Genomic DNA, 13,772 nt, shown 5'->3' on the forward strand with positions numbered 1-13,772 from the left:
CCCTTAACTCCGCCAAGGTCTCCATCACCTCTTTGTTGGTAGGATTTTTTGTTTTTGTTTTTTTAAAATGACGACGGAGTCACACCAAAACCCTTACCCCTCACACGACCGGAATACTCAGGAACATTTAGTACTCGACTAAGTACGCTCCTGCAATCCTGGACCTCGGTTGAAGGTACGGTTTGGGATAAAGTCTCCTGAAATATTATTAGAGGAGATTAAAAATGAATTATATATCTAACAAAATTTTTGATATAATTAAAGAAATAATGTTACATATACTTACACATTCGTCATAAACAGTTTGGACCGCTTCAACGACAGCCCCATCCTTCCCAACCCGAGCAGCCTTCCATAATACGTGCTCCGGAAGAGATGTTACGTCACTTTTCTCCTCGGCTAGCTACACATTGAATTAGATTATAAGATCATCAATTATAACATATTGTGACAATGTATAAGCTCATAGCATTTGAATATACTCACAATTCTTTGTTGTAACCGTGCATATCCCGTACGCCCTTTTTTGTACGGATACGCGGGTTTTTATGCCCTTTTCCGATTTATGTCGCTTACTTCCTGGATAAAAAAGTTTAAGGCATATTAGAACCAAGTAACTTAACAATTGTATAATACCATAATTAATAGACATTACATGGAATTTTTCGTTTCTTCGTTTGGCGACAAAGTTATTCCATTCATCGGCTGAAATAATCTCGGCATACTTCATTGGCCGTTCTGCTTCAACAAATTTTCCTTCCTCATCCTTGAGAAATTTGTTGGACAAAAAGGATCGAAATCCTCGGAGTCTTTTTCCGGCCAATTGAATACAATATTTTTGCCGGCTTTCATCGATGTGAAAGGATCTCTAAAAAACATACACATGGAGTGTGTTATTATAAAGTAATATTATAACAATATATGGTCAACAAATAGTCAACAAAAAAACATATAACAATATATGGTAAGTACCTGTATCTCCGACCATATTTTTTCTTTGCCAACCTTCAAGTCCGGACTTCTCCAATTATCACATGTAATCGGAATATGTTGTCGAACAAGGAAACCAATGTAACTTGCCAACATTGAACCGTTAGGCTCAATTAGTTGGTCTTCAGCACTCCAATGTACTTCAAATTTTACACCCTTGTCTCTTGCACGAATGATTGACTTCATAACAGTCAATCCTCGTTTGATTTCTTTTTCAACATTGTTACGTGATCCATTCGCGTCATGGGTATCGTCTTGGTTAGCCATTTTATCTGTAATATAGAAATGATTCAATAAGACCCAAGTAAGACAATGATTCAATACGTGAACACATTCATATACCTTCCATTTCTCTCATGTTACAACAATCTAAACTCTTTTTTTTTTATCATTATTGAATACAAACTCACACACACCTACTGCGTGCAAAAGACCAATGCAAACTTATGGTGTTTGGAACATGAACAAACTTGCATCCATAATCATCAAACTTCCAAGCACAAGCTCAAACACACTTCAAATGATATCAGTTTTCAATCAGAAATAAAAAACTCAGTTTGCCCTAAACAACATTAATCAACATAATGCATAAAATGTAAAACTAAGTTTAGAAAATGCCCTAATCAAACACATGAAGAAAGTGAACGGTAAAGATGGAGAAGAGAAATACCTTCAAGGTGACGGTAACGATGGAGAAGAAAGTGAACAGTGACGGTGGACGTGAACGTGAACGCAGCAGCAGCAGAAAAGGCGACGGCGACGATGACGGTGAGGGAGGGAGAACGAACGGAGGACGAGAGTAATCGCAGTAGAGAGTAATCGCAGTAGAGAGAAAACCCAGTTACGTAAACGAAATAGCTTATAGAGAGGGAAAATAAAGAGACATGCAGTATATGTTATAATTTTAATGTTTACTAAAGGGGACCTTAGAGGGCGCTTTTGTAAAAAAAGCGCCCTCTAAAGGGGGCCTAAGAGGGCGCTTCTGAAAGCGCTCTCTAAGGCTTTCCAAAAGTGCCTTCTAAACTGGAAATGTACATGGACTTAGAGAGCGCTTTTTTAAAAGCGCCCTCTAAGGGTAACCTTAGAGGACGCTTTCACTAAAGCGCCCTCTATTGTTGTCCCTCCATTTCCTCATTATTTTTTTTTTGCTTCACTTTAGAGGGCGCTTTGTTACAAAAGCGCCCTCTAAAGGGGGCCTAAGAGGGCGCTTCTAAAAGCGCTCTCTAAGGCTTTCCAAAAGCGCCTTATAAACTGGAAATGTACATGGACATAGAGAGCGCTTTTTCAAAAGCGCCCTTTAAGGTTACCCTTAGAGGGCGCTTTCAATAAAGTGTCCTCTATTGGTGTCCCTCCATTTCCTCATTATTTTTTCGCTTCACTTTAGAGTGCGCTTTGTTACAAAAGCGCCCTCTAAAGTGCACTGTCTATTCCAATAGTATGCTCCTTATTTTTTCTCTTCACTTTAGAGTGCGCTTTTGTAATAAAGCGCCCTCTAAGGGGCGCTGTCTATTCCAGTTTTTGGCGTAGTGCTTGTGGCATTTCCTGGCATAGTGGTAACAATTTGTTTCCATTGTCAACCAATAGTAACCAGCTCTAAGGATTTTCTTCGCCATTGCATGTCCGTTTGCATGAATGTTGAAAGAACCTTCGTGGATTTCTTTGATGAGTAGGTCGGCTTCGTGTCTATCCACGCATCTGAGCAGAACTAAATCAAAGTTTCTTTTGTATAGAACACCACCACTTAGGAAGAAATTGGCTGATAACTTTCTTAAGGTCTTTTTGGTTGTGATGGATACATCATTTGGATACTCGTGCTTCTCAAGATATCGTTTGATGTCATAAAACCAAGGCTTGCCATCTGTTTCTGCTTCAACTGCTAAGCAATGTGTTGGCTCGTCTAGACGTTGAACTGTAATAGCAGGTGATTCGTTAGCCCACTTGACCTTGAACATAAATGACAGAGTAGCCAAGGCATTGGCTAGCTGATTCTCCTCCCTAGGAATATGATGGAAATTAATCTCATCAAAGTAGGGTATTAGCTTAATGACATGCTCTCGGTATGGGATCAAATTGGGATGGCGGGTCTCCCAATCTCCTTTGATTTGATAGATGACAAGTGTCGAGTCTCCATACACCTCAAGAATCTTGACTCTTAGGTCGATAGCTGCTTCAATTCCCAAGATACATGCTTCATACTCCACCATGTTATTGGTGCATTTGAAACATAACCTTGCCGTGAAGGGAAGATGAAAATCCTTTGGAGAAGTTATAACAACCCCAATTCCGTTACCCAATGCATTTGAGGCACCATCTAACACGAGCGTCCACCGCGATCCTGGTTTGGGTCCTTCTTCCGGGCCTGGAATCTCATAGTCTCTTATGTACATGACGTCTTCATCTGGGAAGTCGAGTCTCATCGATTGATAGTCCTCCACTGGCTGGTGCGCAAGGTACTCTAATAACACACTACCCTTAATGGCCTTCTGAGTTACATACTGAATGTCATATTCTGATAACAACATTTGCCAGCGAGCAATTCTGCCAGTTAATCCAGGTTTCTCGAAGATGTACTTGATGGGATCCATCTTGGATATTAACATTGTTGTATGACAAATCATATATTGTCTCAGACGATGAGCAGCCCATGCTAATGCACAACAAGTCTTTTCTAGCATGGAGTACCTGATTTCACATTCTGTAAACTTCTTGCTCAGGTAGTAGATATCATGCTCTTTTCTACCCGTCTCATCGTGTTGCCCTAGTACACATCCCATAGATTCATCGAGTACTGTCAAATACATAATGAGAGGCCTTCCTGGAACTGGTGGCACTAAAATTAGTGGTTATTGCAGATACTGTTTGATTTTATCGAATGCCCTCTGGCAATCATCATTCCACCTAACGACTTGATCTTTTCTTAACAACTTGAATATTGGCTCGCAAGTGGCTGTCAAATGCAAGATGAATCTGGAAATATAGTTCAATCTTCCCAAGAAACCACGGACTTGCTTCTCTGTCTGAGGTGCTGGCATCTCTTGAATAGCTTTGACTTTGTCAGGATCAACTTCTATGCCTCTCTGGCTCACAATGAATCCTAGAAGCTTTCTAGATCTGACTCCAAAAGTGCATTTAGCAGGGTTTAAGCGCAGTCTGTATTTCCTCAATCTTACAAACAACTTCTTCAGATGAATAACATGCTCCTCTTCTGTCTGAGACTTGGCAATCATGTCATCCACATAAACTTCAATCCCCTTATGTATCATATCATGGAAAAGAGTCGTCATGGCCCTTTGATAGGTTGCCCCAACATTTTTCAGGCCGAAAGGCATTACCTTATAACAGAAAGTGCCCCATGGTGTAATGAAAGTTGTTTTCTCCATATCTTCGGGAGACATTTTAATCTGATTATATCCTGAGAATTCGTCCATGAAGGAGAATACAAAGAACTGAGTTGTGTTATCTACCAATACATCAATGTGAGGTAAAGGAAAATCATCTTTGGGACTAGCTCTATTCAGGTCTTTGTAGTCTACGCACATTCGAACTTTTCCATCTTTCTTCGGAACTGGCACAATATTAGCAATCCACTACGGGTAAGTTGCAACAGCTAGAAAACCTGCATCAAACTGCTTCTTAACCTCTTCTCTGATCTTGACAGCCATGTCCGGTCGAGTTCTTCTCAACTTCTGCTTGATGGGCGGGCATTCTGGCTTCAACGGTAGCTTGTGCACAACTATGTCGATGTCGAGTCCTGGCATATCCTGATATGACCAAGCAAACACATCCACATATTCATGTAGTAGCTTGACTAGTTCCTCCTTCACACTTTTTTTCAAAGCAGTTCCGACCTTGACTTCCTTTCTATCTTCCTCAGTCCCCAGATTGATCACATCCATTGGTTCCTGATGAGGCTGAATCATCTTTTCCTCTTGTTTCAAAAGTCTGGTCAACTCTTCTGGGAGTTCACAGTCTTCCTTACCATCCTCTTCAGCTTGGTTAATCGGGAAGTCGAAGTCATAGAGAATTATAGCATTATCGTGTTCAATGGATCCAGTTATTAATGATCTGCATGGAAATGATTTTTCTTTTTAGCGGAAGATTTTGAAAAATGAAAGTGATGTGAAATCAAAATTGCCATTTTTTAATTTTGTTGTTTATTTGTTTGTAAAAAAAATTTAAAAAGATGAAAGACAAGGATCTCAAAAAATGTGCTTTGTATTGATGATAAGGCTTAAATATTAACACAAAATGGGCCCTACAAAGCTATCCATATGCCTTGGGCATGGCATTGGATGTTTTTAGAAAACAGTAAATTACTTTGAAAAAGAAACTATATTCGGAACATCTGTTGCCTTCCAGTTAGTGAGAGCGGCATCTGGAGGTCCACAAAATACCATCTTAGACAAATCTGGATCTTCATCTTCAAGAGCATTCACTTGATCATCACTTCGGAAACCAGCTTTGGAGAATATTTCCTGGATGTTAAGAACCTTCCCCTGATGTATCTTTTGATCTTTGAAAAGTTCAATAGACGGCTGATATCCTAATCCACACTTGTCTTTCTTCTCTGGTAATTCAATCATTGTGCCCCAACTTCCTGGGCAACCAGCTTCAATTGCAGCTTTCACACTCTTCCACGAGGACATGACCCTCTTGGGTTCTTCAACAAGTTTCGGCTTAGTCTGGACCATATTGACCACTTCAAGGGCTTGGAGAGGAGTTTCAACAATGTCTTCACCTACTTCAATGTATCTGAAAGAAGTCAAATGGCTGACGAAAATATCTTCCTCTCCGGATACTGATACTAGCTTACCAGAAGTAACAAACTTCAGCTTCTGGTGAAGTGTCGAGGTGACAACTCCAGCAGCATGGATCCAAGGTCTACCTAACAAACAGCTATAGGCAGGCATAATATCCATTACCTGGAAGGTAATATGGAAAGTTTGAGGGCCAATCAGGATTGGGAGGTCAATCTCCCCAATAACTGTTCGCTTAGACCCATCAAAAGCTTTCACTATCAAAGCACTGGGTCTCATCTGCACCCCTTCAATATTCAATTGTGCCAGGGTAGTCTTAGGTAACACGTTCAAGGATGAACCTGTATCTACCAGTACTCGAGCCAAGGTAACATCTGTACACTGAATGGAGATATGAAGCGCCATATTATGTTCTCGCCCATTAGGGGGTAAATCATCATCAGTGAACATCAAACAAATACTAGCATTGAGATTAGCAACCACGTTACCAAACTGAATAACACTGATGTCTTCTGCCACATAAACCTCGTTCAAGAACTTCAATAGAGCAGTCCTATGAGCCTCAGAACTCATAAGTAGAGAAGGAATGGAGATTTTTGAAGGAGTCTGGTTGAGCTGATCTACGACCTTGTAATCACTCTTCTTGATAATCTTCAAGAATTCTCTATCCTCTTCAGCAGTCACTACTTTCTTAGATGAGCCTTCTCCTTCTTCTGGAGGATTTATCTCTTTCCCCTTTGTTGGTTCAACTGTTGGTGCACTTCCTTTGTTTGGGATCACTTCAGGAGCGAAAACCCTTCCACTTCGAGTCACACCACTAGCTCCAGCGATGTTAGTCACGTCTGGCTCTTTCAAGATTACTGGTTTGTTACCCTCATAAACTACAGGCTCATAGTTCCAAGGCACTGCTTTGGTACTATCAAATGAGAATGGAGCAGGAACATAGATAACCATGGGCTCAATCTTCTTCACTGGCTCTAGGTCAACATTTCTATGATAAGGGACCACAAAAGGCTTGGGAAGCCTCTCTTGATCAAATACAGGCACAATCACAGCAACATCCTCATCAATCTTTGCTCTACTAAACTGAATAACCCGTTGATCCATCAAACGTTGAAGACAAATTTTGAATTCACCACACTGATCAGGGTTGGATGAACACACCACACAATTATCATGTACTCCATTCATCAATTCTGCCTCCATCAATCTAGCATGGACCACTGTTAAAAGAGTCTTCAACTTGAACACATCCTTTATCAATCCATCATCAGTTGAACTATCTATAGCATTGACACCTGAACCATCATGTTTAGGCAAAGGATTATTCCCCACATTTGGAACATCAGCAAAAGACAATATTTTCTGATCTATCAGCTCTTGGACCCGAAGCTTGAACACCTTGCAATTCTCTGTTGTATGACCCTCTGAATTAGCATGAAAGGCACATCTAGCATTCTCATCATACCAAGGCTTATGCGGCTTCGACATTGGAGGTAATGCCCTTGGCACGACAGTCCCATTCTAAATCAGATACGGTAGCAATTGAGTGTAAGTCATTGGGATAGGAGTGGTATTCACATTATTGTACTGTTGATATGGCCTCTATTGATTTGGTCGTTGCTGCTGAACTGGAGGTGGTTGATTATTTTGTTGATTTCTCTGTTGATGTTGAGGTGGAGGAGCCTGAAACTGAGGTTGTGGAGCTTGATATTGAGGAACTGGAACTTGATAGTGAGGTACCGAAGTTGGAATAGGAACATGAGCAATTGGACGATAAGGCATGGTTGGATATTGAGCAGCTGCTACGTAAGGGTACTGATAATAAGGCACAGAAGCAGGGGCTTTGGATGGTACCCTCCCCCTTTGAGAAGAAATGGCGCTAGTCTCGCCCTCCTTCCTCTTGAATCCGTTGAAAGGCTTCTTCAAGATTGGTTGACTGCTGGAACCTCCCTGGATTTTACCACTCTTCAGTCCTTCTTCTACTCTTTCTCCCACGATCACCATGTCAGAAAATCCTGTGGACACACTACTGATCAATCTTTCGTAATATTGGCCCTGCAAGGTTCCCATGAAAATGCTAATCAATTCACGATCAACCAACAGTGGGTGCACCCTTGCAGCCAATTCACTACAGCGTTGTGCGTATTCTTTAAAAGATTCATTGTTTTTCTGGGCCATACTCTGAAGCTGAGTACGATTTGGTACCATGTCAGTATTATATTTGTATTGCTTTGCGAATGCTTCAGCCAACTCATCCCAAGTGTGGATGTTGCTACATTCCAACTGCATGTACCAGTCCAAAGATGCCCCAGTTAGACTGTCCTGAAAGCAATGGATCATGAGCTTATCATCTCTGGCATAGGCAGCCATTTTTCTACAATACATTTTCAAATGTATGTTAGGACATGCGAGGCCTTTGTATTTTTCAAATTCCGGCGCTTTGAATTTTGGAGGAATCATCACGTCTGGGACCAGACACATCTCTAAGGCACTCAATCGGGTTGAGTTATGTCCTTCCAAGATTCTTAGCTTTTCGGCCAGAGCACGGCACATCAAGATAGCCTCAGAATCTTGGGCAACAATAGGGATGACCACTGGAGTAGCTCCATTGTAATTCTGCATTTCAAACTCGTCCTGGAGCTCCTCATCAGTGCGGGGAATGACCACTTGATTGACTATAGGAGGTCCTTGCACAACGACTCCATCAGCTACTCCAGAAGTATGCGCAGGTGGAATCATGATTTCTTTCAGGCGGTGGAACAAAGCCTGGAGGAAGACCGTAGATAACGGGATTCGGAATAGGAACTGAAGGTCCTGACTGAAGAGCAACCCCTTGAACTAGAGCATCGTTCCTTACAGCAGCGGCAACACGAGCATCTTCTTCCCTTCTAGCCAGAGCTTGTATAGCCTCAAAGATCTGCTCGATCTTGATTTTGACAGAGTCCATCTCCTCTCTGAAGGCAGCTTGTTCTTCTCTAACTACATCCATGATTCTTCTTGTGTTGGAGCGAGTAGCGTATGCACGTTGAAGAATCAGCTTGAACTACTGGAGACGAGGAAAAATGGAATGAGTTTTTGTTTTGAGAAATGAAATGCATGATGCATATGTTAATGCACGAGGATTTAAAAATGTCCTTTATGCTTATGTTTAATTTTATTTTCAGGGAACCGTGTTTAGATTCCTTGTTATTTAGCAAGCATTCAAAGAGATAACGGGGAATAAAACAAAAAAATGGAACCAAACTTTTTGTACAAAAGAAACTCAAAATCCTTCATTCATTCAATTCAAAATAGAGTACAAGGATTGAGTACAAAATATTCTTTCAAACATAAAGGAAAGTACAACATAAAAAAAGGTCAAACTGTAGGCTTCTGTTTGTTGAGATCTTCCAACTCTCCTTTGAACCTTTTCATCATGTTGTCGCAACCTGAAAAATACAGTGCGCGAAAAAAACAACCGGCGAAAGAGAATGACAGAAGAGTCGCCACCGTGCGTTATTCATCCCAAAGGAGGGAAAGGAAACGCTCGAAGTAAACCTGAAAAAAGGAAAGGACAAGACGGGGTCTCGCAACCAAATCTTGGGTTCGGGAGTCGGTTATGCGAAGGGAAGGTATTAGCACCCCTACGCATCCATAGTACTCTACGGGATCCACTTTTGTAGTTTTTGTCTAAAGGGTGTGGGTTTACCTAACGTGTTTATTTACTAAAAAGGTTAAGAGAAATGACTCGCGCGGATGTCGCATCCACTGCATACGTATCTCATCTGAATATGAGAATCAGAGTCTTCGTAGCTCGGCTGACCTATGAGTTGGGGGGATGTGTGCTCGCTAAGACATCGCGTCTTATGCCTACGTATCTCATCTGGAATGAGAATCAGAGCAAACCGTAGTTCGGCTAACTACGGGGTTATGGATTGGGTTTTGGACGAACAACGTTACTACGCAATCTACCGGATGCTCGACCTTTGGAGACTTACTCGCCTGTAGTAGAAGGAGTAAACGTGTTGCTTTGGGTTTTAGGGTTTGGGATGCTCGAGGGCAAAAAGGCAGTCCTTGACGAAGGAACCGCGCTACCTGCAGGGATATGAATACAAAACACAAAACATGTATCTCAAAGTAAAATGCCACCAAGGGGCTCAAACATTGCCTCCTATCGAGGTCTTCCAGCTAAGAAATCGATAAAGTATGAGAAAGGGAAAAAATTACCACACGGATAAAGATCCGAAGCTATAGCAGTTAAAGGGGCAAGAAACCCTGAAATGTCTCCAGCTGGACCGTCAAAGGAAATCAGTCAACACGAATAATCAGAATAAAACTCCAGGGGGTATCCCACAAATAAAGTGGGAAACCACGCGAGTGTCTCTGCGAAAGCCATGTGAGCCCTCACAAAACTCGACAAAGGGTTAGAGTAGTAGGATGAAATCAAGAGAAAACAATGCCATGGAAACACAAGACAGGTTAGAATAAACAAAATAGGGTAACCCAGAGTTGCCCCTAAATCAAAATGTAACCACATGAATAATTCCATCAAAATTCACAAAAGACTCACAAAAAGGTATCAAATTCACCCATAATACCTCATACATTTAGAGCATTCAAATAAAAGGCATAAAGATGATGGATATAAGGCAAACCTGATTGGAGAGCTTGATTGAGTTGCGCCCGTGAGGTTTACAAGTTGAGTTCCTTTCAGGGTTTGGAGGTTGCTCTGAACTCTGTTGGCTTTTCTCTCACTATCTTTTCCTCAGGGTTTTGCTTCTCTTCCTTCTTTCTCCAATGAATCTCCCAGTGTAACTCCAAGTGTAACTCCAAGTGTGTTTTCCTCTACTGAAACTTCAGTATTTATAGACTGATTTTCGTGGGTAATGGGCTCAAATGAGGGAGACCCAAGTCCAAAATAATTTGTTATATTTTATTTATTTATTTTATTTATTTATTTAATTAATTAATTAATTAATTAAATTTTTTTTTTTTCGTTTTTTTTTTTTTTTTTTTCGTTTTTTTTTTTCGTTTTTTTTTTTTCCAGGAAAAATGAAGGGTAAATTTTGGGGTATTACACATGTCTTCACAAAGATAAATAAATTCAGTCATTGAATGAGGAATGTTGTCATTGTCTATGTCTTCCAAAGCACATCTTAGCATCAAAGGCACATTATTAGCCATGTCATTACAGAAGTCTATCAAACTGGCAAACTTGTCTCGATACTCATTTCTTTGTTCATGTAAAAACTGGATGGTTTCCTTGCAGGCTGCCAAACTAGCATTCACATTTTCCCTTGCGTTCATCCAATCTTCACCTTCTCGTAGCAAAGAGTCATGTCGGCCTCTTCGATATCGTTCCCACTCATTAGCATTTTCAACCTCCTGGCACTTTCCTTTCCACATTTCAGGTGTAACTTGAGTAGCAGCCAGAGCACTCTCTTTACTGCGGCGTTCTCGTTCTTCCCTTTCTTTTGCTTCACAAAGTGAAACACTGAGGTTGGATATCTCAGCCTCAAGTGTTTCTCTTATCTCCTTCTTTTGTTTTGTGGTGAGCTTCCACCATTTCTCTTTTTCCCGACAATCTCTTTCAGCCTTTTTCAGTTGGCTTTTGACGGTATTCAAGCAACTATCAGCCTGATCTAAACCATGCTTGACTCTTTTTCTCTTATACTCTTCCTTATCCACCTTTTCCACATTTACCTGAAGCTGCGCTTTATTCCTCTCGAGTTTCCATTTAAACTCATTCTTTTCATTAGTGATCAGGTGTAGGTTCTTCAACAACTCTTCATTTTCCCTTGTAAGTTTCTCTAAAGAAGCTCGGAGTCCTTCTGCCTCCTCAATTGGGACATGAGTAGGTTTAGACTCGGGAAGAGGACCAAACATCTCTATTTTGAAAGGCATCTTGATTGATCTTACTCTTTCTTTTATCCATTGAAAGTATGGCTCTTTGGTGATACAATTCTTCTTTCCTAGGTCAGCTTTACCTTTCCTGTTGACCTTTTCCCATGCCTTCTTGATCCTTGCAAACAAAGTTGGATTCTCAACTCCTAAGTCATGCAGCAAAAAGGCTTCCAAAAACTTCTCCTCAGGAGGTCCCTCCATTGGGTACCCAAGTTGTCTCATGGATAAGACTGGATTAGCATTAATACAACCTCGAGTACCAATGAGTGGTATGTTGGGGAAGTCCCCACAACTGGATATGATTTATGTACCATCATACTCCCTAGAGTAACAGGAAATATTGCTGGATCAGAGTGATCCCAACCCCTGGGGCCAACTAGCATCCTTCTGATCCACAAAGGGACCCATATTTGGAAGATGGGTCTGCAACCATGCGTACAATAGAGGGGCACAACAAGCAACCATTCCTCCCTTCTTTGCACTTCTCCAAGTCAGATAATAGAACACATCAGCAAGAAGGGTAGGCACTGGATTCTTCGTGAGGAAGATGCAAATGGCAGTCATGTCTACAAAATCGTCAAAGTTTGGGAACAGAACGATTCCATAAATAGCCAAGGCAATAGTAGCGTAGCAAGCCTCCCAACTTTGGGCCTCCAACAGAGTGTAAGCTCTCTCTATAAGAAAATTGAGTGGAAACCCTTTGGTATTTCCTTTCACTCTTAGGTTCGCAGTAACCTCCTTCTTATGCATGTGAAGGGCATCGGCTATAACTTCATGTTCCAAGGTCCCTTCGACACCCATAAATGGCAGTTTGTTTTTTATGGGAATACCAACAAGATGTTCAAATTCGTCCAACATTGGTGCTATTTGAAAATCCTGGAAGGTGAAACATCTCATTGGAGAATCATAGAACTGGGCCAAGGTCAAAAGTACCAGTGGGTCTGCTTCCTTGTTCAAGAGACTGAGCAGATTGCCATAATCCTTCCCAAAGTTGATCTTGTAGACTGGATGGAGCTGAGAAACCAATTCTTGTAGAACGTCTAATTTAGGATCTTTGAACTTATATGAGTACGTGCTCCTTTTGTTCGATCCCATACTCTTTAAATGCTTATAACACTGATCCTCTAGTTCCCTGGAAACAAAATGAAAATGTTATGTTTTGATTATGTGATGAACATGCATGGTTTTAAAGTTACAAGTAACATCAAACTCAGGTTGGGAAGAGTAACAGGAAAAAACTGGTATCTCTGATTATAGGCACTCCATGGGTAGGCTCTATGGTTGATAGGTTCCTAGAGTCATGGATCCTTCTTGAGAATATTAGTGTCGTGACGAAGGCTCGTCGGATAATAATACCCTCAAAATGATCTCTTCTAGGTGAGGTCTTCGTATTGTCCCAATGAGGAAGGCTCCTCGTGGGCCAACACTACACAACCATCGATTCCAAGGTTCTAAAAAAGGTCCCTAGAGTCACTGATTCCACATGAAAACGTTATCGCCATGACGAAGGCTCGTCGGACAATAACATCTTCAAGAGAATCTACTCTAGGCGGGGTCTTTGTATTGTCCCAATGAGGAAGGCTCCTCGTGGGCCAATACTACACAACCACCATCTTAATCCTATGCTTTTTCTCAGACTCGGGTAGAGAGCCTATCTCACAAAGTACGAATAATCAGAGATCCCCACAAATGCCAATGAGAACCAATAAACAAATCACAAATAACAATACAATGAGATATCAACAAAAAAAAGATAGAAAAATAAATTAAACAAAGCTAACACTAAACACAAATAAAACTAAGTTAGGCCTGACTCTCTCTAGCTTGGAGCTTTCATCCCCTGCAGAGTCGCCAGCTGGCCCATCTCAAAAAAACGTGATCCTTCGTGAGACGCTCGCACACTCACGGAAAAGATGTTCGAACAGAGTCGCCACCGAACTTTATTTATTCCAACGAAGGGAAGGGAAAATATCGATAAAACCTACGAAAAACAATAAAAAGAAAATGGTCGTCACAACCAAATTCGGGTTCGGGAGTCGGTTACACAAGGGGAAGGTATTAGCACCCCTCACGTCCGTTGTACTCAACGGGAACCACTTAGTTAAATTAGTGATAGAGTGTTAGCTAATGTTAAATGTC

At 41.1% G+C, this 13,772-nt stretch overlaps 2 protein-coding genes across 2 annotated transcripts; both read right to left on the reverse strand.

Annotated features, from left to right (window-relative positions):
* Window positions 1–8,454: 8,454 nt before the first annotated feature.
* LOC127094956 (uncharacterized) lies at window positions 8,455–11,834 on the reverse strand. Its single transcript, XM_051033712.1, has 2 exons — window positions 10,808–11,834; window positions 8,455–8,729 (listed from the first exon to the last, which is right to left on the reverse strand). Exons 1-2 carry the CDS (start codon window positions 11,832–11,834, stop codon window positions 8,455–8,457), a joined length of 1,302 nt encoding a protein of 433 aa, XP_050889669.1.
* A 147-nt stretch (window positions 11,835–11,981) lies between these two features.
* Window positions 11,982–12,728, reverse strand: LOC127094957 (uncharacterized). Its single transcript, XM_051033713.1, has one exon. The coding sequence runs from the start codon at window positions 12,726–12,728 to the stop codon at window positions 11,982–11,984; it is 747 nt and encodes a 248-aa protein (XP_050889670.1).
* Window positions 12,729–13,772: the final 1,044 nt, after the last annotated feature.

Source organism: Lathyrus oleraceus, chromosome 6 (assembly GCF_024323335.1).
Source record: "Lathyrus oleraceus cultivar Zhongwan6 chromosome 6, CAAS_Psat_ZW6_1.0, whole genome shotgun sequence".
NCBI classification, from domain to species: domain Eukaryota; kingdom Viridiplantae; phylum Streptophyta; class Magnoliopsida; order Fabales; family Fabaceae; genus Lathyrus; species Lathyrus oleraceus.